Source organism: Ochotona curzoniae, unplaced genomic scaffold (assembly GCF_017591425.1).
Source record: "Ochotona curzoniae isolate NIBS_2020 unplaced genomic scaffold, NIBS_Ocur_1.0 scaffold_2587, whole genome shotgun sequence".
Lineage (NCBI taxonomy): Eukaryota > Metazoa > Chordata > Mammalia > Lagomorpha > Ochotonidae > Ochotona > Ochotona curzoniae.
In genome coordinates, this window is record NW_024467096.1 from 8628069 (window position 1) to 8654701 (window position 26633).

At 40.1% G+C, this 26633-nt stretch overlaps 1 protein-coding gene across 1 annotated transcript in view; it reads left to right on the forward strand.

Annotated features, from left to right (window-relative positions):
- ATP13A5 (ATPase 13A5) overlaps positions 1-26633 on the forward strand; it is a 106691-nt gene that overhangs the window by 17460 nt on the left and 62598 nt on the right. The window contains exons 4-12 of the mRNA XM_041002818.1: positions 183-253; positions 353-433; positions 4166-4235; positions 7150-7284; positions 13318-13390; positions 14297-14425; positions 20741-20911; positions 23285-23442; positions 24633-24821. Of these exons, the coding sequence (XP_040858752.1) occupies positions 183-253; positions 353-433; positions 4166-4235; positions 7150-7284; positions 13318-13390; positions 14297-14425; positions 20741-20911; positions 23285-23442; positions 24633-24821 (1077 nt within the window). The remainder of the gene's footprint in view (positions 1-182; positions 254-352; positions 434-4165; positions 4236-7149; positions 7285-13317; positions 13391-14296; positions 14426-20740; positions 20912-23284; positions 23443-24632; positions 24822-26633) is intronic.

The window sequence follows — 26633 nt, forward strand, 5'->3', positions numbered from 1 at the left end:
GCAGTATGTTTGTGGAGAAAGAATGAAAATAACCGTTCAAGGATGAACAATACCAATGTGGGAATAATGATAGTTCAATATTGCAGAAAATGAGAGCCTGGTGACAATATGCATTGGGCCACACTCTCTTCCCTTGTTGGGTTTTACCTTGTAAATGACACCTGTTGCGTTTGTGATTACAGCTGCGATGCATTCAAGTGCAGAAACTCAGATATGTTTGGGTCAACTTGGAGAGGAGGTTTCAGAAAGTTGGGTGAGTATGACTTTCTCTTATTGCATCAAGATGTAGGGAAGAGCCCTCTCTTCTGAGTGCATGAATTCAAGTGTGGTTCTTCCCTTGACAACTCTCTAGATTGCTGGAAGACAGCAACTCCTGCTATGACATCCATCACACGTTTGGATTGGGTCTCACCAGCGAAGAGCAAGAGGTCAGGTAGGAGATCCAGTACTCTCTGAGTCAACTCTGCCAGCAGAAAATGACTCTGAAATGGGTCCTCATCAGTGTATTGTTGACATAATGTTTCATCATTTTGACATAATCCCAGTTCAATTACTGGCAGCAGAAAGATATTCAGAATTATTTTCTTAGGCAAACTTACTAACAGGGAAAACACTGGAAAATGAAGCAATTGAATACAATTTGATCTATTCTCCTTGGCTTGTAGAATAATCTTCTTGGTTTTATTTTTCATTTTAAATTTTAATATTCCATTCGCATCAGCTTCTTTTTTATTAAGATTTTTTTTTATTTGAAAGGCAAATTTATAGATAGAAGGAGAGACAGAGAGATCTTCCATCTGGTAGTTCATTCCCTCAATAGCTGCAGTGGTTGGAGCTGAGCTAATCTGAAGCCAGGAGCCAGGAGCCAGGAGCCTCTTCTAGGTTTCCCATGTGGTTGGAGGGGATCAAAGTCTTGAGCCATCTTCTGCTGCTTTTCCAGGCTACAAGCAGGGAGCTAGATGAGAAGTGGAGCAGCTGAGACTAGACCTGGCACTCATTATGGGATTTTAGCACTGGAAGGTGGAGGATTAGCCTGTTGAGCTATTGTACCAGTACCAAATATCTGCTACTGAATACCCTAAATGCTGAGTGTCAGAAAGGCAATAGTCTGATCGCATCTTAGGGTGGAACAAATGATGATGATTGTTCAATTATGATCATGATATCAATGATGATTATTGTTGTTTTATTCAGGATTATATACACGATATGAAGAGGAGGTCTTAATTTATGGTAGAAAATAAGTATATATTTTCAGAATAAATAATGGCTCTTGTAGATTTGTTAGCTAAATGGCTGTAATATGCCAGGTAATTTGTAAGTAAGTAGAAATCCAAATATAGATTTAGTCATTGTCCAGGAAACTTACTCTGAGCAGAGGGAGAAACAAAAGTAGTGTTGCATTTATCAGACTGTACCCATACATGCGCACAGAGCAGGAGATGCTTGCACTGCGTACGGAGTCACAGGTGTGCACAGGCCCTGCTTACTTCAGCTGCTTTACGAAGAAGAGCCTTGTGCTTCTGAAAGGAAATCATTGTGCCTCCTGTAAAACCTTAAGTCACTATTTTTTCTCACAATAAGTTTTAAAGATGCATTTATATCTGAAAGTCAGACTTAGCGAGATAGAGGAGAGAATGAGAGACAAATCTTTTAAGTTACTAGTTTACCCTCTAGATGGCCACAATAGCCAGCGCTTGATCAAGCTGAAACCGGGAGCTTCTTTCATATCTCACATGGGTGACTGAGCCTCAGGCTCCTGGGCCACCTTCTGCTTTTCCCAGTATGCTAGCAGGAAATTGAATTGGAAGTAGAGAAGCCAGGACTTGAACCAGCATCCGTATAGTATGCTGATGTGGCAGTAGGAGGCTTTTCTCACTAAGCCACGAGGCCGCTGGTTCTCATACGCATGTTTTGAGATGTTATCTGCCTCATGCATCTGAAGTCAGCCAGAAACACCATTCCTAAATCAAGAAGATATCTGGTATTGAATATATAGAGTTTGGCTTTTGTAATTACGAAAATTCTATAGGAGCAAAGTGGTTTTGTGTGTGTGTGTGTGTGTGTGTGTGTGTTGGGGGACAAGGCAAGAATTTTGCTTTTTAATAAGCAATTCCCATAATTTTTACACATATTTAACACAATAATTCCTAATCTGGTGTTTTTATAATTTTTATCTATCACAACACTGTGAAAAATGAAAGACACCTAAACTTGGAAAATATAGAAAAAAGGTATAGAAATGTGTAGTTATACAATATTTCAGATTCAGCGCTTAATAGATGGAAACACAAAATTTTCAGTCATTGAAATATACTGGTCTAATAGCACCAAAAGTTGAAAGCACTGATTTAGGGCACTACTCAAGAATTCTTATTACTAGCTACAGATATACTTCCACAGGCAAGCGTTTCCATCTGTATAGCTACCTCACATTTGTCCTTATTTATCAAATTGTCAAACTTTAATAAACACCATACATAATTAAACTTAATTCTAGTCCATGCAGTGAAGTACTTGACAATCTAATAAGCAAGACAAAGAGTATACTTTCTCAAAAATGAGGAATAGAGGAGTATTTATCATATTTATAAACCTAGGAATATTTTATTCCTAGGCATGCCAATTTGGAGACTATTGAGAGTTAAGTAGAAATGGGACATTTTTGTTCATTGGCAAAACAGGCTATGATCCCTTTTGGAATGCTCTGAGGAGCTAACACGTTTTTGGAAACATTTTGTCGATTGTAATATGCTGTGCAAATATGAGAACTTCTTGTATTTCTTGTGTGTATTGCTCTTTGTGGATGCATACAGGGGTCATCAAAATGTTCATGGAAATACATTTCACTAAAAATATGCATGAATTTTGAAATTTCTGGGTATCAAAATTAACTTCTTCTAAAATGTAATTTCCCACAGTCTTTTTGAAGCACCTTGCTATATTTGCAAGGTGTTAACCATGAAACCAAGGTGATACATATCAACTTTTTTTCCGAATAGTAAGATTTACAGTTTTACAGTTTTGTTTTTTAGTTTTTCTTATTTTCTATGATACAGTTTAGTAGATACAGTTCTCCCCTCCCACCATTTCCCCTGTATTATTTAGTAGCACAGTCCTTTAATAACAGTTACAAATTTTAACATTCTGCTAAGTGTGTCACGGCATTATACATAAAGAAAAGGGTAGGAAATCTAGTATGTCATTTTCAAGTTATATATGTACATATAACTTTTAAAGCTATATATATATCCATATATATATAACTTTTTAAAGCTATATATAATCCATATATATATAACTTTTTAAAGCTATATAAGATTTTAAAAAATTTTATTGAAAGTCATATTTACAGAGAGGAGAGACAGAAAGATCCTCCATTTGTTGATTCATCCTCCAAGTGGTCACAATGGCCAAGGTTGAGTCAATCCAAAGCCAGGAGTCAGGAACTTCCTTCAGGTCTCACACAAGTGCAGGGTCCCAAGACTTTGGGCCATCATCCACTGCTTTCCGAGGCCACAAGCAGGGAGCTGGATGGGAACTAGAGCTGCCAGTACATGATCTGGCACCTATATGGGATCCTGGGTCACATAAGGCGAGGACTTTAGCTACTAGGCTGCTGTGCCAGGTCCTGTCAAGTTATATTTAACTGTTTGGGAGTCCCCCTTTCATTCTGGAGTAGAGAATCCTGCTGGATGAATCTTTACTTTCCAGTATGCTGGTCTCCATTGTATGAGGATGTATGTGTGTATATTTGTTTCCTATACATACAGTCATTCAGTTCATTGCTATGCCTCTGTCCTGTAGATACCAGGGTAAAACTGACATGGTTTTAACATCAGAGAGATCAAGAATGTCCGACAAGTCTAAGAATATGTTCATATCTTCTTGTTAGCTGTTCTTCAGATATAATCATTGTTTTTAAACATATGACTCAAAATATTTTAACTTCATTTTGAGTCCTTGAGTTGTGACAGAGACTTGTTTATACCAGCAACATTTTGTCCATGATGTTGTTACTTTTCATTTTAAAAATATGTACGTACTTTAGGATTCTGTACTTGAACATAATTTTTTATTTGAAACCACAAAATTGGCAGACAGCATAGAAGTAGGTAATACTCTGTTCTGAACTAACTGGTCTGAGACAGTCGATTTTCTGCAGAAGATTGGTGTGTGGACCCAACGCTATTGAGGTTGAGATACAACCCATATGGAAGCTGCTTGTTAAACAGGTGACTATGTTTTTATTTTCGCTTTTGAAGAGTTTTTGTCTTTCCATTACTTTTTTCTTTCTTGCACTTTGAAAATTTTAGTAGCATGTGAATGCTTTCATGAAAATCAAATTTGTGTTGCATGCAACTTTTTATTATTGCTCACTCACCTGTACTTATTCTGGCTATTGAGGATAATCTATGAAACAACCAATTATATATATGTGTGTCTGTGTGTAAATAAATATATATATGGTCCCAGGATTTCTACCTGATGCTTTTTAAGAGCTAATTATTTAAAATCCACATACATCTTAAAATTTCTTCCTAGTAGTGGGGACAGGCTTCCTTTCTGAAATCTTCCACCTTTTTTTGGTGGTGGGGGGGGAGCGGTGTTAGGCTGTTACAGGGATTCTCATGGAGGTTGTGGTGGTGGCACTGGTGTGGTATCTTAGCTTGTGCTGCTATGATGACACAATATCATAAACTAGTTTCTTTGAACAACAAACATTTACTCTTTCTGTTTGGAAGGCTGGGAAGTTTCAGATCAGTTCCCAACGAGGGTTCTCGTCCTGGGGTTTAGATCACCACTTGCTCACCCGGTCTTCAAATGAGGGACATTTATCCCATCACTAGAGCTCTACTCTTGTAGGAGTGCATCTCATGTTAATTCACATCTACTGTGAGTGAAGGCCCCACCTTGAAAGAGTAACATGTTGTGGGACAGGTTTTGAAGTAGGAGATTAAGTGGGACATAAAATACATTCCATTTACAGAGGGTAATGCATCCCTTTCATAGTTTCTGAGGATTTGTAGCATATTACCTGGGTGTTTTTCAAATGGCTTTATTATTTCCATTTCTTGAGAATGACTGTTCTTTTTTTAGTGGTTTGGTTTGTTTTCACATTAGTTTTCTTTTGTGCTTTGAAGTTATTTTCACCTTAAGTGAGATATTTTTCCATGACCATTTTCCCTTGTCCCCCTGTGTTTGTTGTCCCTTTTTGATAGCTCTGACTTCGCCGCCAAATGGTATCCTTTGGGTTTCGATTATAGAACCAGTTCTATCTTGGAGCTGGCTACCTGTTTCTGAGCAATTTACCAGATGCAGCTCCTGAGCCAGTCGGAGGGTTTGGTACAATTTTATTTACCATGAGCTCTGTTTCGTCCTGTTTTATCCTTGGTGAGCAAGCATCACTGGCTACTTTTCTCCGCACAGGAAACCTGCTCCTATCCCTGCTTATTTCTAGCTGCTGTAGGGCGCTTTGAGACTGTTATCCCCAGAGCTAAGATGCTACCCAGCTGTAGCTGTCTAACTATTGTCTGGCACTCAGGAGCTGAAAACAGTCTATTTTCTGCGGCCTGTTTCTAGTTCATGAATGTGGTCATTTGGTTTGTAAATGTGGCCATATCTATTTTTACAATCAAAAAGATTAAAAGGCATCTATTACTGTCCTGTGTTGGATCAGAAAAAAAGGATAGCGCTTCACATTTTACTTTCTGAAGTAACTTTTGGCTTACAGAAAAATTGAGTAGGAGGAACACAGATTTACCGCATACTGGTGACCTCACATGGGCACAACCTCCAGAAGTATCAAAGAACAAGTTACTTTTAAAACTTGTTAGTCAAGTGCATTTTCTTGCTTCCAAAGACTCTCCCAGGTGTCAGTTGGATCTTCCCTGAAAGGAGCTAGTGTTTTCTGGCACCTATTGGTTAGATATTTAGTAGAAAAATAGCAAGTAAAATGATTTCCTCACATCCGGTTTCAAAAGAATACTAAACAAGAGAGATGAATTAATTATGATGATGTTTCATCTCCAAGAAGCATTTAAACAATTTTATGCTGCATTTGTATGAACTCAAAATCGTATTATAATCATTACACAATTAGATCATTCTGTGCTTAGCAAACAAAAGAGCTTTGATTTACAAGTAAAACCCATTGTATGGAAGTAATAACAAACATTAAGGAAAAAAAACACCTTTTTTAGTGTGCAAGATATGTTCAAGGGCTTAAGAAACCCTTAAAATGCAACCCATTAATGTATGAATTGATGTCAGTTCACTTTTAGGATTAAACTAAAATTTAGTTATACAAAGGAAAGATAGAGTACCATTGTTTGGGCCAATATTTCCTTTGAGTCATCATGACCATCAAGGGACATTCCTCAGAAGACATGTTTCTTTGCTTCACTGGGACTCCTATGCTCGCTGCAAGTGTAGACCACCCAGATTCTCAGATTTCCCCCCTCTGTGTTCATTTTTTAATGGGAAAGTCAGCCAGACCAAAACAGGAAAATTGAGGGATTAAAAAAATAAAATGAAGTTACCCAAGCCTTTGGTGTTTAGTATCAGGAGACCTAAAGTGTGCAGTCATGACTGGTCTTGGAGCCCATGACACCTTCTGTTCATGATTTTCCCTGAGAGCCTTGGGCAAATCCTGCTCAGGATCCCTCTCTGTTCAAGGGAAAGGTCAAAGATGATAGCCAACTGTTTGAGGACCTGAGACCTAGTGAATTATTGTTTTTTAAATGACTTGGATAAAAGTAAAAATCTTTTGTTTTCTTTGAACAGCTTTATTAAATCTGAGTATGAAATAATACGGAAAATAAATCTGCAATGAAAATGTTCAAGATGAAAGTTTATTTTTAAAAGAGACTGAGCCATGTATCTATTCCACGTGTCTATATTTGTTTTAAGAAATTAAGTTGTTGAATTTTTTACTAGCAAAATATTCTTGAAAATCCTAAATAAATGTTATCAAATTTTGAGCATGCTTTTTAGTAATTAAGATAATTTTGCTTCTACCATATTCTAATCTACACACTTGACATGATCTCTACCTAAATAATAGAGTTGTATGTGAATTCTTACCCATTAGATGTTACTCTATGTTGCTCCGTGCAAATAACCCAATGGCTGTTTTTGCTTCTACAGGTTTTAAATCCATTCTATGTGTTCCAAGCCTTCACCCTCACTTTATGGTTGTGTCAAGGTTACATTGAATACTCTGTGGCCATCATCATTTTAACCATTATATCTATTGCCTTAAGTGTCTATGATTTGCGACAGGTAGGTGATAAATCTCATCTGGGTTGTGTCAAGTGGGATCCTATTTCTCCTCTTGATTCTTGATGAGGAAGGAAAGCTTATCATGGGTTCTCCATTGAGAGCAAGGAGTTGCTTTGTCAAACCCAAGTTATCAAAAAGCAAATGCAAACACTCACCAGTGTAGAGTCTCCAGACAGGGGTGGAAGAAGACCAAGTGGGATTTGTCTTCACCGACTCTCATTATTGGCTAAGGCCGTCATGGACATTGACGTTAGAAGGACTATGAGGCTGTTCCTGAATATGGTGTCTTCACCATATTTATATTGCATTTGTACTGCACATTTTCCTTACAGTGTTTACAACTAATTTCAATCTCTCTCATAAAATTCCTTCATAATGTGTATTTCCATAGTTGTAATTCAGACATACCTTTCTTTTTATAATTTGTTTTAAAAAAGCTTTAGAAGATTTTTTTTAAATAATGGCAACTGTTCATATCTGTGGAGCACAGTGTAATGTTTCTGTACACACTGTACAAGTGTACTGATAAGATCAGGGTAATTCACGTTTATTCCTGTAAGTCATTACTTCAGTATTAGAATCTTGGCGTTTATCCTTCTCTCTTGCTCTTTTTTTTTTAATGAATTATTGTAAGTTCTAGTTACTACATTGGGCTGTATAGTACTAGGAACTAATCATTTTTATCTATCTCCAATCAGGTATACTTTTATTTAAGGGAACCACAAACAGACACAGGAATTCTTGATTTAGAAACAAACAAACAAACAAACAAAAGCAGGTTTCATTCTATACACTCCATAGGACCATGTTCCAGCAGGAGAGTTACCTGACATTCGTGAACTTCCAGCCTATAAAATAAAAATAACAAGAATATGCTCTTTTGAATTTTTTTTCTTTACCGTTGATTCTTACTTTGTAAATATTTAAAATTACTATATTATGAGAGAATCCACAAGAAGTAATTCAAATGCTTCAATACAAAATACATTTTTTAAAATTTATTAATACATTATCAGTTGAATATAGCTTTTCATTCTTTTTACTCTATTACGTGAACATACGCATTCAAACTGCTAGAAATGTTACTTATTTTTAAAATTAAAATAGGATGTTTCTGTGCACATTAATTTGGCACTTCCATTTCCCATGTTATTTTTTATATAATGGCAATCCAGCAAGTGAATGAAAAATTCTAAATCATGCTTAAAAATGGAGATTCGATTATCCATGACATATCGCAATTTATTCAGCCCTTCTATTATTTGTGAGAAATAAGGTAATTTCCCAGAATTTTTGCTGCCATAAATAACATTGAATTATTATACACATGCACTTGCATACGTGTGTTTGCAGTTTTGAAAGTTTTACTTATTTATTTGAAAGACAGTGTGACAGAGAGAGGGAGAGACGAGAGATATGTCTCCCTCCACTCATTTACTCTCACATGATCTCAGCTGGGCCAGGCTCAAGTGACAAGCCAGGTAGCCAGCTGTGTTTCCCACATAGGTGCCATCTTCCGCTGCTTTTCCTTGGTAGCAGAGGGTTAGACTGGAAGTAGAGCAACCAGGACTTGAACCAGAATCTAAACGTGGGAATCCAATATTGTAAGCAACAGCTTAACTCCGTGCACCACATTGCCAGTCTTTGCAGTTTTTTTTTTAGCATAGCACTCAAAAGCCATGTTATTGAATTAAAAGATATGTATAAATTTGAGTTTTAATAAATGTTTTTATAAGAGGAATGTTCAAAATGTTTGTGGAAAATAAACATTTGGGAAAAAAACCACATGGATTTTTTTAAAAATTGCACTAAATTATACCTCTCTTTAAATTCCATTTTTATGAGATTTTTGAAGTATCCTCATGACTCATATTATTTTATTCATGGGAAATAATTTCTTCCCTCAGTAACACGCAAAGTAATAATTTCCCCAGGTCCTGACCAGTATTGGCTATTATATAGTGATACTTACAATGCTTCTAATATGCTTTTAAGAAATTGATGCTTTAATTTACATTTCTCTGATTAATAGAGAAAGTATGCACATTTTCCCTTGTCAAATAGAGTTCAGCATTTTCCATTGTGTTATTGGCCTCTTTGTAGCCACCGTGTATGTGCAAATGTTGGAGTTTTCACTTTTTTTCCCCCAATGGACTTTGGCTTTTGCCTTGCATTAAAAATTATGTATAGAGTCAAATACGTTTTTTTCTTTCTTTTTAACAAATCTTGCATTTTCTGTTTTGTTTATGAAGTTCTCTCCTCCCAGAGTTAGGTAGTCCCTACTTTTCCCATTTGTAATTTGCTTAATGTTTACTTTAAAATCCTCAATGGAATTTAGACATTTAGGTTCTGCATCTTTAGTAGACCCTGAAATTCCTTTGTTGGAAACAGACTGACATGAGAGTTACAGATTTGATGGCAGCATTGCAAAGTATTTCCTTGAAAAACTGGAAAGGAATTAGAGGGCAAACTAATCCCATTAGCAGCTGGTATTTGTTAATAAAAGCTTATCTGATGCAACCTGAAAGGCATCTTGTAATACTGTGCACAATGGGCCAGGCTCCTGAAGTTGCTGTTTGGTTCAGGTCACGGTACTTGACGATCAATATCTGCTCGGTATCACACAATTAGTAATAGGCCCACACATTCATGATGTGTGTGTTTGTGTGAGCCATAGCAGATTGCAAAAAGAAATACTTACCATGATTCAGTCCTATTGTTACCTGAGAATGAAGCAGAGGGACATAAGAGAGATGAGCGACCTTGCACATATGCAAAGAGAAACACAGTGGCCACACACCTTATAGTGAGGCTTCCTGATGTAGTCTATATAGTGTCCCATGAGCAAAATCTCAGAGTGATCAGGTGAACTCCCCCAGCAGATTTGGGGCAGAGTGGGTTGGGGGATGAGTGGCAAGAGTGAAAGAAAGGCATTTACTGTCATCTACAAATTGTTCTCTTCAGCCATTCTGAAGTTTATCATTTCAGTGAATGAAAGATTTAGCTAAACAAGCATAGGCTATTGACAATTTAAGGAGTGAGGTATATGCAGGAGTGGAATAAGCAATCTTCCTGCATCTACTCAGAAGGTTTCCTAAATCAAGCTTGGAATCACTCCTGCAGGTACGTTTGGGGCAGGTACGTGTGCCAAGTTTGGCACTCTGTTCCTGAGTATGCTGTCATACTGCATTGCTGGACTCTGCTATGGGTGGCACCCGAAAACGGTTCTGAGTGCTTTGCATTCAGTCATGACTGAGTAGGGCTCAAGAGGCCCCAGAGTTACAGCTCTCATTACTCGACTGTGGAGGAAATTGAGCCACAGCCACAAGACCCTGTAGCAACAGATGCTGAATAATAACAGTGTGCAAATTAGTCTTGGAAATGGATTCTGATCCCACTGAACAGGAACTAGAGAAACCAGAGGGAGCCTAATGAAAATCAGGCAGTGAGCTTCACAATCATAGCAAGCGTTGTAGTACTTGCCTTCTCCCAGCTGATTAGTTGTCATAGAAACCAGTGTTTGTAGAATTTCTGAGCATGTATCAGCTCAAAGAGTAGGCTTACAGGATCCCACTGCAGCATTGTTGGCAGAAGCGGAATAACACACTTCGGTGAAATGCCTATCTACTTAAGGCCTACTACGTGATGGACTCTGAGGGAACCATGAAACTACCTGGCAAGACAGACGTGATGGACCAACAGAGAGAGCTGCCCTGGCTGCCCATTAGTGCACTAACGCAGGATGAGTCCCAGGGGGTGGAAGGAGGAGTGCTTCCCTGGGGCTGGAGGGGACCATGTCTGGAGTGGAGGGAATGTTTGAGCAAGGTTTTACAGGAAAGCTACGAAAGTGTTTGCGAGAAGCAAAGAGTTGGACATTCCAGGTGAGAGTGTGAGCTAAATAATGGAGCATGAGGTTACCCAGAATGCTAAGTTGACAAACAAATCTGGCCTAGGGCATAATGTGTTTGGGGACTTGCTGTCAAGAATCATTAACTCCTATTGCACTACATCCAAATGTGCTGATTTTCACTCCACCCCTGCCCCACCCTTAAACTCAGATGAAAGTGTCCTGGCATTGACTGAGTGGGTTCACTATGCAAAAAACCAACTTCAGATGCATTTTAGAAGGAAAGACGCTTATCTCCTCATAGGGGAAGGTGCTGCTTTCAAATCCCAGAAGAACTCATTCATCAACAGAAAGGCTTTAGCATCAGTGCTCCTGGATTTGGTGGTCAATCTTCGTGTTATGTAAAGGATTGTGCGAAACTTTCTTCAACATTTCCAACCCCACTGTATTTGTTTTTGTTTCTTACATGTTTGCTAGAGATTGTAGCATTCTTCTGAGGACTGAAGAGAAATCCAGACAACCTAGTTCAATTGCCTGGCACAGAGCAGCTCCTTGCCATTTTAAACTATTTGAAGATAAAAATAATTTAAATATATTTTTAAACTCTAATATGTCCTCCCTAGCTAGGTAGAAGTTAAAATAGCAGTGACCAAAGGAGTTTGCTAGGCAAGAAAATAATCTCAAATACAGTTAGGTCCAAGAATGTTCATCTTCCTAAGGGAGAGCTGTGTGGATGAGTGCTTCATATATGGGGTTGGGCAGCATCTCAGGAGTCCTGCCTGGCTCCAGTGTTCTTGCTATAGAATGGCACTGACGATTGTCACTATTAATATCCTGGACACATGATGCCCAGCAAAGCAAACAGTCAAGCCCCAAGGAGTCACATGAGGACCAAGAATATGTGGCCAACAGCGGTATCACATCTACCTTTCAGTTGGCCCCAATTAATGATGTTTAGCTTTTGTGCAAAGTGGAAATGAAATTATGTGGGCTTTTTGTTATGAATATTTACACTGCATTCATTATATTCTATTAAGGGGAAAAGTTTTATAATTGCAAGTGATGTTTGTTTTAGCCTACTGACATCTCTAATGTTAAAATGTACCAGCAGAGCAGGTCGCAATACTTGGCACTTAAAAAGAAGTTACATGTTTAAGTTTAGATAGCTGTATTTAAGTATTGCTGATGACTCAACCCGTCTTCTATGTAGAGGCATCTAAGTCACTGACATGTGTACACAAAGAAGTGCCTGCAGGGCAGCTCAGTCCTGCCTCAGTTGGCTTAGTACCAAGGTCTTTCAGGCTAATGGTGTCCCCGTGATACTGAGACGGGGGTGTAGGAAATCTGCTCTCACTGCTGCATTTCCCTGCTGGGTGTTATCCTAGGAAACGCTGCCTCCGATTTTCAGGTCACCTTCTATCTCCTCCCCCTTTTCAGTCATATCTCAATAATGACTAATGTTTCCATCTCAGGCAAACTTTTCCAGGTGTTACAGTCTCATAACTGGTTTTCCAGAACAACTGCCTCATATTAACTAGCATTATGAACTCTTAGCTCAGTTTTCTATATGGAGGACTTTATAAGAATGCACTAATTTACTAACTCAGCCCAGTGAAATTGATACTGTGAGGATATACCTTGTCAGATAAGAAAAGGGTGTGGGGAGTATCAAAATGGCTAATAGCTATTAAGGTTAATGACATCTAACCAGCAGCGTTGGGATTTATAATAGAACAGTGTGAATCTAGTGTGGATATGCAGGCATATCCGGTCATCAAGGCACAACCCAGTTAGTCCCAGGCTCTTGCAAGTATATCCTCTTCCAGATTTATGTTCTACAGCTGGAGAAACAAGAGTGAGGCAACCTGTCCAATGTTTTTCTTATTTCTGATTATGAATCTTTGAGAAGTGAAGACTTAGTCCCAGAGTGTACATCCTTGAGGCAATGGCTGTGCATGGGATTGAGGTAGAATTAAACTCACAAACACATTGGCTGCTCCAAGTAGGGGTCCAGTAGAGCAGGGTTTGGGACAGGGAAACTACTCTATCGAAAGTAAAACATGGGTGCTTTGCCCAGAGTAGGTTTGACTGCAAGCAGGGTGCTCATTTTTTTTTTTTACATTGACGTCATGTGGTTATCAGGTTATGCACTGTCTGATCTTTAATCCTTGATTTTAAATTGATAGCAATCAGTTAAGCTGCACAACCTTGTGGAGGAACACAACAAAGTCCAAGTTAAAATCATCGTAAAAGACAAAGGTAAATGATATATTCTGCTGGCGTCATCATTCTGCTCTTCCAGAGATGGACTCAGTCTTATTTGTCCTTGATTATTAGCCAAGGAAACAAAAGCTTTTCTAATCAAATATAGGCCTGGACTTGGGTGACACAAAGGAGGTATCAAAGACACAAAATTTAAGGTGGCAAATAATTACACAAATCCTAACCCTGCATCTGCATTGGCCTCACAGTAAGTGCCTCCTTAAATTCCATACTCCAGGCCCCCAGCTTGCATCACACTCATTTCAGCTTAGATTGAGTGATTCCTGCCCAGTGCCTAGGTCACTTCCATTTCCCGCTGCCCTCACATTTCATTCATGTATATGTGAATGGGTAAACTCTTTAAAGGGCCTCTGACTGCCTCCACAGATCATCTGAAAAAACTTGGCATTGTGTATTTTGAACTTCCATCTGGCAACTGGGCCTGGATGGGACTTTTGTATGCTGGATGGGCACTCGCTATTTGCTCTGAGCTAGTCTGAGGTGGGGTGGCCACGGTTCTCCATAGGGAGTGAGGAACTATGCCCTAGGGCTGCAAGAGCTTTCTGAACAACTAACCTCAGACTCCAATCTAATGAGACACAATGTGCTGTAGGGAACCAGGACACCTGCCAATGAAAGCACATGGCGGCCAAACAACACGTTTCCATTGACCAATGTGGGCAGGGCACTGGCTGGGTACTAAGCTCAAGATGAGGTTCTTTTGTGGAGCCAAGCTTTTATTATATCCTGGGGACCCATTCCCTAACCTTGGTTCTCTTCCAATTTTCAGTTGAGTGGGAAGGAGCTTGAGTAGGTGAACAGGCAGAGTAGTTCTTGACAAGCTGGTTAATACGTGGAGGCAGGAAAAAGTCAGGTCCTCATGGAAACTTTGCTCTTGTACAGGTTTACAGCAGCTCGAATCCCGTCTTCTGGTTCCTGGAGACATTCTTATTCTACCAGGGAAGTTTTCGTTGCCATGTGATGCTATTCTGATTGATGGGAGCTGTGTGGTGAATGAAGGCATGCTCACAGGTATGTAGTTATTCTGGAACTTCCCCCTTCTTGTCCAACATCCAGGAAAGATATTAACAAATCAGATCTAGATAGCCATACCTGCCTTCTAAGATTCTAAGAGATAAGTGATGGGGACCAGCGTGGTGGCACAGTGATTTAAGTTGCGGCTCAAAACACAGGCATCCCGTATCAGAGTAGTGATTAGAGTCCTGCCTGTTCTACTTCTGACCCAGCTCCCTCCTTAGGCAGTAAGTAAGGGATCAAACGCTTGGTCCCCTGCTGTGTGTGTGGGAGATCAGGATGTTTATGGCTCCTGACTTCAGCCTGGTGCAGACTTGGTCTTGTGTCTACTTGGCACGGTGAACCAAGTGATGAAAGAGTTCTCTCTCTCTCTTTCTCCCTCTGTATATGCATCTCCCTCTCCATCATTCTGCATTTCAAACAAATATTTTTTTAAAACTTAATAAATGTCTTACAAAAGTCTTGTGTCAATATAGACATGATACGCACAACCAGCAATTATTGAATAATTTGCATTTTATGCCAAAGTAAATGCAAAATAAGAGTTATTTCATACTGCAGGTATTTAATTGTCCTGTGGGTGGCGTGAGTAGGGTGCTTTGATTTCAACAGATGGGGCGGGCCTGTACAGTTTGAAGTACAGTTTGCTTATAGATATGGAAAGGGTTTATTCATAATCCAAGCAAAATACAGCTTGAAACACCAACACCTCCCATGACTGGGAGGGCGCAGAGATTTTTGTCTAAGCAAATACTCTATGGAAGGAAGGCGACAGAGGCAAAGATTTCACTGGATGGGAGAGTTGGAGCTGAACCTTATGGCAGAGACCATTCCACAGTTTCCATCCTCTGTGTGTTTGTATTTCCCGGTGAGCTCACAGAGCAGGACACTGGTCCTTCTGATTGCAACTCGTGCAGCCCTAGTTTTCATATTTAACTTGGGAAGTCTGCTTGTGTTTGCATAATTAGTAAGGTACTATTTGTAAAATATTCTTTATTCAAAAATAAGCGTAGCACATTCTAATGAGAGAAGAGCCCATACAGCTAGACAAAAATAAAAACTGTCTTTCTGTGCTTATGAATTGTTGACTTTTTCTGTTTCCAAATGTTATAAAGATGGGAGTGAAAAAAAAAGCACACACAATTTTTTAACATCTTCTTAAATGTAATGAGAGTTCATTATCCATCCCCAAATTGTTCAACACAGCAGATTTCACATTAAAAATGGGTCTGCTTAATTTGAAATTGAGACAAGAAAATGTGGTAAACACAAATATATTCGATTCAGTATAATTACAAATACTCCTGTAATGTGTTTGAAGTCTAACTGCCTTATAATGATGGTGATGACGATTTGCATACTGATCATATCTCTTATCTGAAATGTTGCCATAGTACCCAATGTGCAAACCTCACGCTCAAAAAATGTCCTCCCAGCTCAGATGCAGAAACCGCCTCACATCTCCCAGCAGCAGCCTGACAATGAAGAATGGCTTCTGTGCTTGGCAGCAGAGAGTGTTGCAGCGAGAAATGGAAAGGAAGGAAAGGCTTGCTGCCCTGCCTCTGCTCCTTCTCTCTCACTGACCAGGCTGTGCAGTACTTGTTAGATTTCCAGGAAAACTCAGAGAGCTCCAGAGAAATAGAAATGGTACATACTGTTGTCTTTAAAATGTGCAGAACTCCCCTAAAATGACCTGAAATGGCAAGTGGCCTTTCCCATTGTCTGACTCTGGAAAAACAGTCAGCGGCACTAGTGTATGTGTTACTGATGTGTGCTATGTGTGAGAGATTGCAGTTATCAGTTTTGCCGGGTGACACTTTAAACAGGAATATATATGTATAAGTATATACATATATACACACACATACACATTATACATTACATACACGAGTCCTTCCACTCTTGTGGAAAAGGTCCTCATTGAACAATTAGAACACTGGGATTTGATTTTGAAACTGCAAATGTCTTGCCTGGACATGCATCTGTAAATATGACTCTGATATTTTCTCTCCTGTGTGCAAAAATGGTTCTTAGCATATAGAAGTCTTTCTTTATGGAAGAATAAAAATAGCAAATACTGTTCTCTGAGTATCTCTATAGCAACTTACTTCTTAGGAATAGATTGTACATCTCACTTCATTCTGGCATAAAGCAATTGAGAGTAAGAGTTATTATAATATCAGCTTGCAAACAAGGGAACTGACATGCAAAGAACTCAGGGATGCTTAGCCAGCAGGTCAAAGAATCAGAACTGGATGTGGCACTTGCTCTCAGGCATGAAGGACCCTGACAGTGGGGAGTGTGAATCTCTGGAGGTGAAGCTGCAGCGTTTGTTTTGGTGCCTTGTGGCCTTGGCTCTACATTGACATTGCTGTCCAGAGCAGTCGCCTATTGAGAGCAGCCTCTACATTCCCATCGCCTTTGCCTCCACCTAGCACTACAAACTCATTTGTGCACCTATATGCATATTTTGGCTCCAAAGTTCGCCAATCTTTGACTGATTCAGTGGGAAGGGGCTGACACAAGTTCTCCGCATCATCAGCAGTCTGCCAGTTCCTGGCTCGCAGTTGGGTACCCTGAGTTCTGTAAGGCATTGGCAAGGAGGGAGGCAATACGGAAAGGGAAGTTCTTATCTTTGTTTCTCTCACTCCACTTGACCTGGGAAGCCTGAGACCATTGGCCGGGATGTTACATGTTATCATTTGTCCTCCTTTCAGTGACCAAAACATAGGAGCCTCCTCCCAGTGCAGGGATCTTCAAGCTACTAGAGATGCAGTGGAGAGAAAGTATGGCAAGCAAAAACTCCTGGGGTCCTATTGATTTTGACTACAATAAATTGCCTAGGACTTGAGACTTTTCAGTGCTCTAATTACAAATGTTGTCCTCAGATTTTCTTTTGTATGCAAACAAGCACACTGAAAAAAAAATACCAAAGGAAAAGGTGAGTCTAGAGACTGAATCTACAACTGGAGTCAAATAATGTCTAAACAGGTGTCAACACAAAAAGTCAGTAGAGCTAAGTTGCTGTCATAGGAAACTGAGAGCGATGATTAATCTTGACTTGGGGAGGGATTAAGAGAATGGTTTCAAGACAAAAATATTATTTTAGGAGACATTTGAAAATGTTTCAAAATGTGACAAAAGGATGACTACTAAGGTAAATTATATCAAAATGGTACCAATAATGTAATGTGTGCCATATAAATAAAGCAAACTCTAGCAGAGCTATTGCGGTCACTTGCGGAGTGAATCAGTGGATAGAAGATCTTCCTCTCTGTCTCTCCTTCTTGCTGTATATGTGACTTTGCCTTAAAAATAAATAATAAAATATTATCAAAAAAAAAGAAAGTATAGCAAGCAGAAAAATTTGCCCTGCCTCTCAGAATGTCCCTAAAATGATGAATGACTTTGGAAATTCCAAAGCCAGTGTCCTCCCCTGCCTTTTTTTTTTTTGCCTCCCTCCCAAGGCCATAAAACTCTTCAGGATCTAGCTCCTCCCAAAAGCCAGGAGGAAGAGCCAAAAACGAATCTGTGGTGGTGAAGTTGGATGTGATTTTTATTTGTTTACTTGTTCATTCTTTCATTTATTCCAGAGGTGATAATTAGCAACCACTCTCCTGGAGATATAGATGGCAAATGAAGCAGACAGGATTTCTGTCTAGAATGAAGACAGGGAAGTATATTTAAGACAGAAATGCACGGTAATTGTGAGTTTAGTGAAAAAGAGAAAGCACATAAATCCAGGCATTCAGGTCCCCAGAGCCTGTTGTACCCTTTACTTCTTCTGTTACAATTCCCTTCCTCCCTGTCTGTGCATCAGATTACCAACTTATTTGACAGGCATGTACACACCCCATTCAGAATCTTGAAGTGGAGATGCAAGGCTGTCTGCAGGATATTCTTTCACATTGACATCCAGTCAGACAAGTGTATAGATTGTTGATGGATCTACATGTAATTGATTACACATCGTCTTCTCTTCTTCCTTTCTTTTATCTGATTTGTCTCCATCTTTTAAGGAAAGCCCAGAAACACCTTCTATGTGCCAAGCATTGTGTAATATGCTGGGGTCACAAAGTCAATGGGAAATAGTCCCGGCTTTCAAATTGTTTGCAGTCTATAGGTACCACAACTACAAATAAACAAAGACACAGTATTTGAAACACTGGCACCATGTGAAGGTGTTTGACTCCTTGGGTATATGAACAAGAATCTTCGTTTTGCAGCAGAGTTCTGCATGTGCCATCAGTCAATTCAATAGTTCAGAATAAATAGTGAGGGTGTCCCTAGAACTGTCTCCAGTATCTTAGGATCTTTAATCTTCTGTAGATGAATTCATCCTTTCCTGGGATCCCAAAAAAGACAAAAGCATAAGATTTATTATTATTGTCAATAGTGTAAAAGAGATGTGAAAACCATTTTTGTGCGAGTTCATCTTACTATAATGTTATGTCTGGAATATTATCTTTAATTCACTTTCCTGTTTGGATCAATATCTGCCTGCTTCCATTCTCATTGGTGTGTGTGTGTGTGTGTGTGTGTGTGTGTGTGTTGTGGTGGAGGGGAACTGTGTATTAATGTTGCCTCAGCATAAGCATGTATTATGGACTGATGATCTGTGATCTACAGGGAGAAATATATTTTGAATCATCAGTAAATGCTGACATTTCACAAACAATTCCGTAAACAGTGTAGCATGGTGATTTGGAGATTTTTGTGAAGGTTTGATGATTTTTGCAAAGTCATCCAATAAATCCACAGAGTGAAAAAAACACCATAATTGTCTTAAAGAAAATGGTACAGAGACAATGCTTGGCTAATGAAATTTTGCATTGAATATGCAAGACCACTGATAAAAATTTTACAGTTTGTTGCACCTTAGGATATAAAAAATGCATATCGTAAAAAAACCTAGTTTATAAAAACCAATCATAGAAAAACCTAGGTAATTGCTTTCTCTTAATTCATCCATACATTCTGCAGAAACATGTATTTAGAACCTATTATTCATAAAACTAGGGAAAATGAGGAGCAGACAAAAATCACATATGTCAAAGTCCCAGCTTTTAGCTATTGCCTCAAAGGAGAGATAAGACCTACATTTGTATAAATATAATCAATCTAATACTATTTTCAATTAGAAAGATGATGTGTTAGCATGCTAATTGCGCAGTTAGCGAAAGACTGATGAAAAATTTACATTCATTCTAGTGCTCTCTAAATCTAAAAGCCAAGATATATCATTAACGTTTTTATTGTGTCTCTGAAATTCATTTACTTTTTAAAAGTCAGAGCTCATTTTCCTTGCACCTTAAATATCCTGCCTGGCAGCCACCAGGGAAAGGGAGAAGATGGGTGTCGAGAAAGAACAGTGGTCGGTACATGGAAACGCATATGTGCTGCTTTGGCTGGAGCTGGGGCAGTAGAATAACAGCAACAACACTCAAGTTCTCAAGGACATGGACAACTTGGCAAGACAATTGGGCTTTGTTTAGCAATGAAGCAATGGGAAAATCTATAATTTTTTAAAACAAAACAAAGGAATCTTTACTAGGATTCACTTGGAGAAAGACTACTGAACGTGCTTTTCTAGCCCAGCTAACTGAGCTTAGGAGGGCAGGATGTCTGTTGCTTTTATGTACCATTATATTCCCAAAACTCTGCACAACATAAGTGTTTGAAATTCTTTGATGACTGAATAAGTAGGTGAATGGATAAACGGATGAGGAAAAGGCAAAGAAGAATGATAATCTGTATGCTTTATAACTAACTGTAGGACAGATGAGCTTATATTTTTCTTCTTTTTTTTCTTCTTTTTATTTGAAATGCAGAGTCTGTGTGTGTGTGTGTGTGTGTGTGTGTGAGAGAGAGAGAGAGAGAGAGAGAGAGAGAGAGAGAGATTGTTCAATGCCAAAATAGTCAGATCCTGGGTAGTTCAAAAACAGAAGCCAGGAACTTCATCCTGGTGCCCAAGCACCTGGGTCATTCTCTGCAGCTTTTCAAGGCACATTAACAGGGAGCTGGATCAGAAGTGGGACAGCTGGATTTGAATGGATGCCCATACGGGATGCTGCCACCTGCTGCTGTATCACAGCAGTGCTTCTCAGGTCCCAGTTGATCTTTACTATTTGAAGTAGAGTTAAGTGTACCACTGTTCACATCACCAGCATCCCTAAGAACAATCTGATGAACCACAGAATGGGTATTAAGACTGCATGGGTTACGCTTTGTATTACTTCTTGAAATTGGCAAGCTCCTTTCCCAGTAACTAGCTGCATTTACATGAAATCAACAAAATGCAACCATCTTTAGGAGAAAGTATACCTGTCACCAAGACACCACTGCCTCACGTGGAGAACACCATGCCCTGGAAATCACACAGTTTGGAAGATTACCGGAAACATGTCCTTTTCTGTGGAACCGAAGTTATCCAGGTCAAGTCCTCCGGGCAGGGGCCTGTAAGGGCAGTCGTTTTGCAAACAGGTCAGTGCATCCCACTTTTGTAAGCTTGGTTCTTGCTTGGAAGTGTAGAGGATTGGAGCAGTGAAATTTTGCCTGTGATTGTAGAGTTTACCACTTGCTGGTAAAAAATAGTCACACCCTTCCAATCATTCATATTGTAAATTGTCTCCATTTTAAACTGCATGATTCATTGTTAAAAACCCTTGTATGTGATGAAGCATAAACAGGGATGATGCAGATTTCATACTTGTGTCTCTGGTTGCACATGTAGGCTTTTTCTCCTCTTCCTCTACATGCCTGCTGTGACACCCAGGATATGCTCCTTTAGGAGAGTTGCTCTGTACGTTGTCTTTCAAGCTCCCTGCCTGACAGCTCCACCTGTGTGCACTACAGACGCATCAGAGCTAAGCAGATGAGAGTGAAGCCATCGTCCTTCATTGCCTCTTTCTGCCAATAACATTATCTCCTGGCTCATCTGTTTACATCATCTTTAAGGCTTCATTTTCCCCCATACCAAAAGGGGCACCAAATCCCAAAGTTTCTATAATTTCTTCCTGAATTCTACCCCCTGTTCCTCACTCCCAAGATTGGTGTTTCAGACAGGTTATCACCATTTCATATCTAAATGACACAGAACAAATAGTCTTTTGACTGTTTCCTTTCCACTTGACCCCAGCTTTTCTCTGATCTGCCCTCAATCTGTCATGTAAGCATATTTGCAAGATGAAGTTCGAAAGAGTTTATACGTATCATGCTCAAAATTTGTTATACCTAGCTGTGAGAGTTCCACTCTTTCACATGTTTTTCCACCAAGGCCATCCATGGCCTGGTCCTGGCTTCTGGTCTTCATCACTTCACAAACTTACACAAGTCACAGCTTCACCTGAACCTTTATATTACTGTGCTTTAATTTGGACTGTAATTAAATTACTGAAAGTTTTTTTAAAAAGATGTATTGATTGATTGATTGATTGATTGATTGATTTGAAACTCAGAGTTACAAAGAGAGAGGGAAAGACCACAGAGATTATCTTTTCTCTGGTTTACTTCCCTAGATGCCCCCAATGGTCAGAGGTAGGCCAGGTCAAAGATAAGCTCTAGGAGCTTGTTTGGGTCTCCCCTGTGGGTACAAGGGGCCCAAATCTTTGGATCATCTCCTGCTGCTTTCTCCCATGCTGCTGAACAGCCAGGATGATGTGCATCATATGGATGTCATCAGTGCAGACTGTCTTTACCTGCTATGTCACTCCCATTGAACTTTTTGTTGTTTAAAAACACGCATTTATTTTTTTGAAAGGCAGATTTACAGAGAAGAGAGATAGAGGAAAAAACCTTTCATCTTCTGGGTTAGAGGAAACCAGTTATTTTTCCTTGGGCAGCAAAGCCACATTTGAGGACACCAGATATCCATCATAATGGGAATAAGTCATTTCTTATGATCGAATACTGTCTCACTTCTAGAACATAGTCAATGATTTTAACCAGTAATTTGGACATATTAATAAGCAATTGCTAGGTGCTATGCATGCATGACTACCAGAAAACTTTGAGAAATACATGTTTCCCTTGAAGGAGGTTATAACTTGGTGCAGGAGATAGATGGCTATATAGCTAACTGTAACATGGGGAGAGGAAGGTCATATGACCCAGAGTCACAGAGCTCCCAAAGAGTGAGAAGTGTTATTTTTGGTGTGCGATGCAGGGGTAGCATTCTGAAAACACTTAGTTGTCCAGATGGCATTTTGAGTCACACCTGTTGGGATGAGGTGGCTTTAGCCAACTAGATCAAAGCTAGAAGTACATGCTAACATTTGCTTTCAAAGCATAAAGGAAAGAACATACAGGGGTCTTGGGAGGTCATGAGGGGAGGGAATCTATGAGATCAATTCTGAAAGGTAGGAGAAGATCAGAGGATGGGAACCTCAAGAGCATGCCTATACATTTGGACTTTATTCTAAGAGGAAAAGTATCTTGGAAGATCTTGCAGCATGATCAGAATAGCATAATCAGAGACCTAAACCTGCAGATTCTATAGAATTGACTTGCCTTATGCATTTTTAAAAAATTATCTTTTTAGAAGATAGTGGTTTTCCATGCACGTTTGCCATAAAACCTTTCCTCAGCATCTTGTCTTCTTTGGTTATGAATTCTCCAACTTCTATGGCCTCCTTTCTTTCACCTGTGAGTGAGAAGCTGCACTGGGTGAGCCACAGAGGTGCTGATGCGCAGAGCCAGAGGAAGCAGAGCAGAGGGAATGCTTGCTCCAGTGACCTGCAAGAAAGAATGCAAAATCCCTGTGAAGTCCCAACATGCTGCTTTCTTTCCTTTCTCCGATGACTCACGTGAATGATACTTAACTAGCCTTCCAGCCACTTTGTGGTTATCTTCATGTAGGTTATAACACAGCCAAAGGAGACTTGGTGAGATCCATCCTCTACCCTCGGCCTGTGAACTTCAAACTATACAGTGATGCCTTCAAGTTCATGGTATTCCTCGCCTGCCTTGGTGTCGTGGGCTTTTTCTATGCCCTAGGGGTGTATATGTACCATGAAGTAAGTACCGAGGATAAGGCTTTTTAATAGTATAATTTTCTCAAAAAGCTTGACATGACTTTAGCAGACTGGGCAAAGTTTTCTCTTGATCCCAATCAGAAAAAGAAGTATCAGGCAGGGACTGATGCTAATGTTGGGTCTGTCTTCTCAATACCCCAAAGATAACTTTGCAGCTACAATGGTAGCTAGTTTAATAAAAGTGCAGGCAAGTTTATAGAGAATTAGAAATGTTAATGAGGAGAACAAGTGAGAAGTCAAACAAGGAGCCTGGTACTTGACTTTGCCTTTTAGCCTAGCCTCGTGGGTCTCCTCTATAGACCTGGTATGGTCCCTGACTGCCCAAGAGTTGACCTTGTGGTTAACATAGCGGTCACGTGATGAGCCCTGGTGCTTAGCAGACGAGGGTTCAGATCTTCATATATACTAGCATGTAACCTTGAGGAAGTAATTTAAGTTTCCATGCCTCAGTTTCCTCATCCGTTAAGTGGAAAAGGCAGCAAATATTTACATCATCAGCTTCTCAGTTGGAGTAGTAAAATGAAGTATGCAGCCTAAAACAGCACCTGCTTCCATGGCAGTCAACGGAGAACAAGTTCCTTCGATGTTTGTCTTTCAAAGAGCTGATGATACACACTGAGAGTTCAGTAAAACGTTAGTTCTAGATTTAGTTGGTTAGCATTCGCTCAATCTGTGGTCTGATCACTTTCTCCAGGCCTTGTTTCTAGAGATGAATACGGTGTATTTGAAGATAAATTAAAAGATGCATGAGCCACAGCTGCTGCACCCGAGGTGCTTGTCTGCTGAGCTAGGAGAGAGATTTAGATGACAATGGTTAAGATGCTGAGTGAAATATCACAGCCAAGGTTAGCTGCTGTACCCTGGAGCCTCTAGAATGCTTGGAGAGCAGAAAAGCGATGGGATCCTAAGCAGAGGGCCTGTCAAGTGCAGAGGACTAAGATCAGGAAAGGGCGGAGCGACTTGGAATAGGGATCAAGAGTCTCCTTTATTCCGCACAATGAGACAGTGTTGCCCATGCCTTCATCCCAGCCAGATGATGGTCAAGACCCGAAAGAGAGCCAGAGAACTCACTCACTAGGGATATTCCTTCTGAGGGACTGGGGGCTTCCCAAGGGTGGCAGGACAAAGGTGCCAGGCCTGGGCTAACCTGCCTACATATCCCTCATTCCCAGGTTTCTCCCAAAGAAACTGCAACCATGGCCTTGATCCTGCTCACTGTGACTGTGCCCCCTGTGCTGCCAGCTGCTCTCACCATGGGCATCGTGTATGCCCAGAAGAGGCTGAAGAAGAAGAAAATCTTCTGTATCTCTCCACAGAGAATCAATATGTGTGGGCAAATCAACCTGGTGTGCTTTGACAAAGTATGATCCAAAATATCCAAGTTAGAAGTTGTGTTTTCATGGTATCCAGGGCTGGGAGAAGCTTCAGAGGACATCTGGTCCAGTGTCCACATTTTGTGGATTGAAACTCAGATGCCAGAGGAGGTTACATCGTAAGCTAGTGTGAGATCCCGTTCTGGAAGCCTACTTTATTGATATCTCTAGTGGCATCGTAGTGATTGTAGGATGAACTTTTTCTTTTGTAATTTAGTATTTTGAGTCTGCTTTGTGTTTTCAATCTGTTACTATAATGACTTCTGTGACTAGTTGAGTTCAAGCAAAATCGTGAGGAACATTTCTGTTCCCTGCATCAATTCTCCAGAGCCTGAGTGAACTTGGTGTTTTCTTCTCTTCCTCGGGAAAGGAAAAGGAGTGACTGGATAAGGGCCTGCATTGACACACTCAGTCCTTAGCTTTTCTCTTGACTGCCCCAATGGGATCTGGATTGGGTGAACGTTGTCTCAGTAGTTTGGCAACTGGAATGGCAGAAGTGGAAGAGCATGTGGCTGGGACGGGAAGGGAAAGGGACTGCTGCTAACGGGTAGTTCCCCCAAACAGAACTCACATGGGGCACCTGTAGAGATGTCAGAGTCATCTGCCTGCTGCTCGGTCCCTGTCCTCAGCTTGGACTGCTCACTTTACCTGCTTGGTCCTGCTCTGTCTTCAACTCAGGACAGTGCTGGTAATGAGACCCAGTAATGAGTTATTTCTGATTCATGAAAAGCAGTAGGAGGAGGCAGGGACACAGGAGTGTAACATGATCATGGTGTGAGAGGTGTGCTCAGCTGACTGTAAGGAAAGCATCACACACAGTCGTTTCCTGCCCAAGGTAGGAGGTATTCTTTGCACTATAGTGTTAGTCATCACAGCAGATTGAAAGGCAGGGTGTGACAGGCTTTGATCTCATGGGGGAACAGAGGATGGTGGGGTATGGCTTGAAAGGAGGTTGTTCAGTAAAAAATAAAACTGAAAGAAAGAGATCCTGATCTAAGGTCCTGACATGCCATGATAAGGAGTGAGGCCTTGTCTTGGAGGAGGAAGTGTATCTTTATTTTATAAGAAGAGTGACAGCTGAACAGATGCTTTGCTTATTCTATGTTGCTGGAAGAAATTGGCTGAAGCCAGTGTCACCTGCAGTGAAAGAATTCACCAGAGCATATCAAGACTGCAAGTTAGGTTTATTGAACACACTGTAAGAAAACAGTGGGCAAGCAGGTCAGGTAGAGACTGACTTCTGCTGCTGTAACACAGACCATAGTATGAGGAGCACACTTATCAGGACAGTCCCCTCTTAGGACACTGTTGCTATATGCTTGCAAGGAGCAGTGAGCAGAGCTGTCACAGCCTGTCAGTTACAATGAGCATTGCAGTCACAGATGTATGCTTTCAACTGCAATAGTTCCTCATTGAGAGAGTTTTGTACTGTCCCAAAAGTTTTCCCAGGCAAGTGATTTCATTTTTGGGTGGAGCTGAGGATGTTATATCCTCTATTATCTAATGTACTTCACCAAATGCTTATGGGGTCACCCTTCACATCCCCAAGGATCAGCAATGACAAATCTTTGGCATTTTGGAGAAGAACTCATGTTACATAACTGCTTTGTGCTGGATGAAGTTATTGCCTTGACCCTGGCTAATTTTATTTGTCTTCCAGGAGTCTTGGCTTAGAGCTCAACAGGAGCTAGAGTCTCGTGGAAAGCAGTGATTTGTCCAGAAATGTCTGCCTGCATTGTTCAGAGACCTGTAGGTGACCTCATTTGAAGGAATTTGATGTTGTAGGAGTTGCTGCATCCT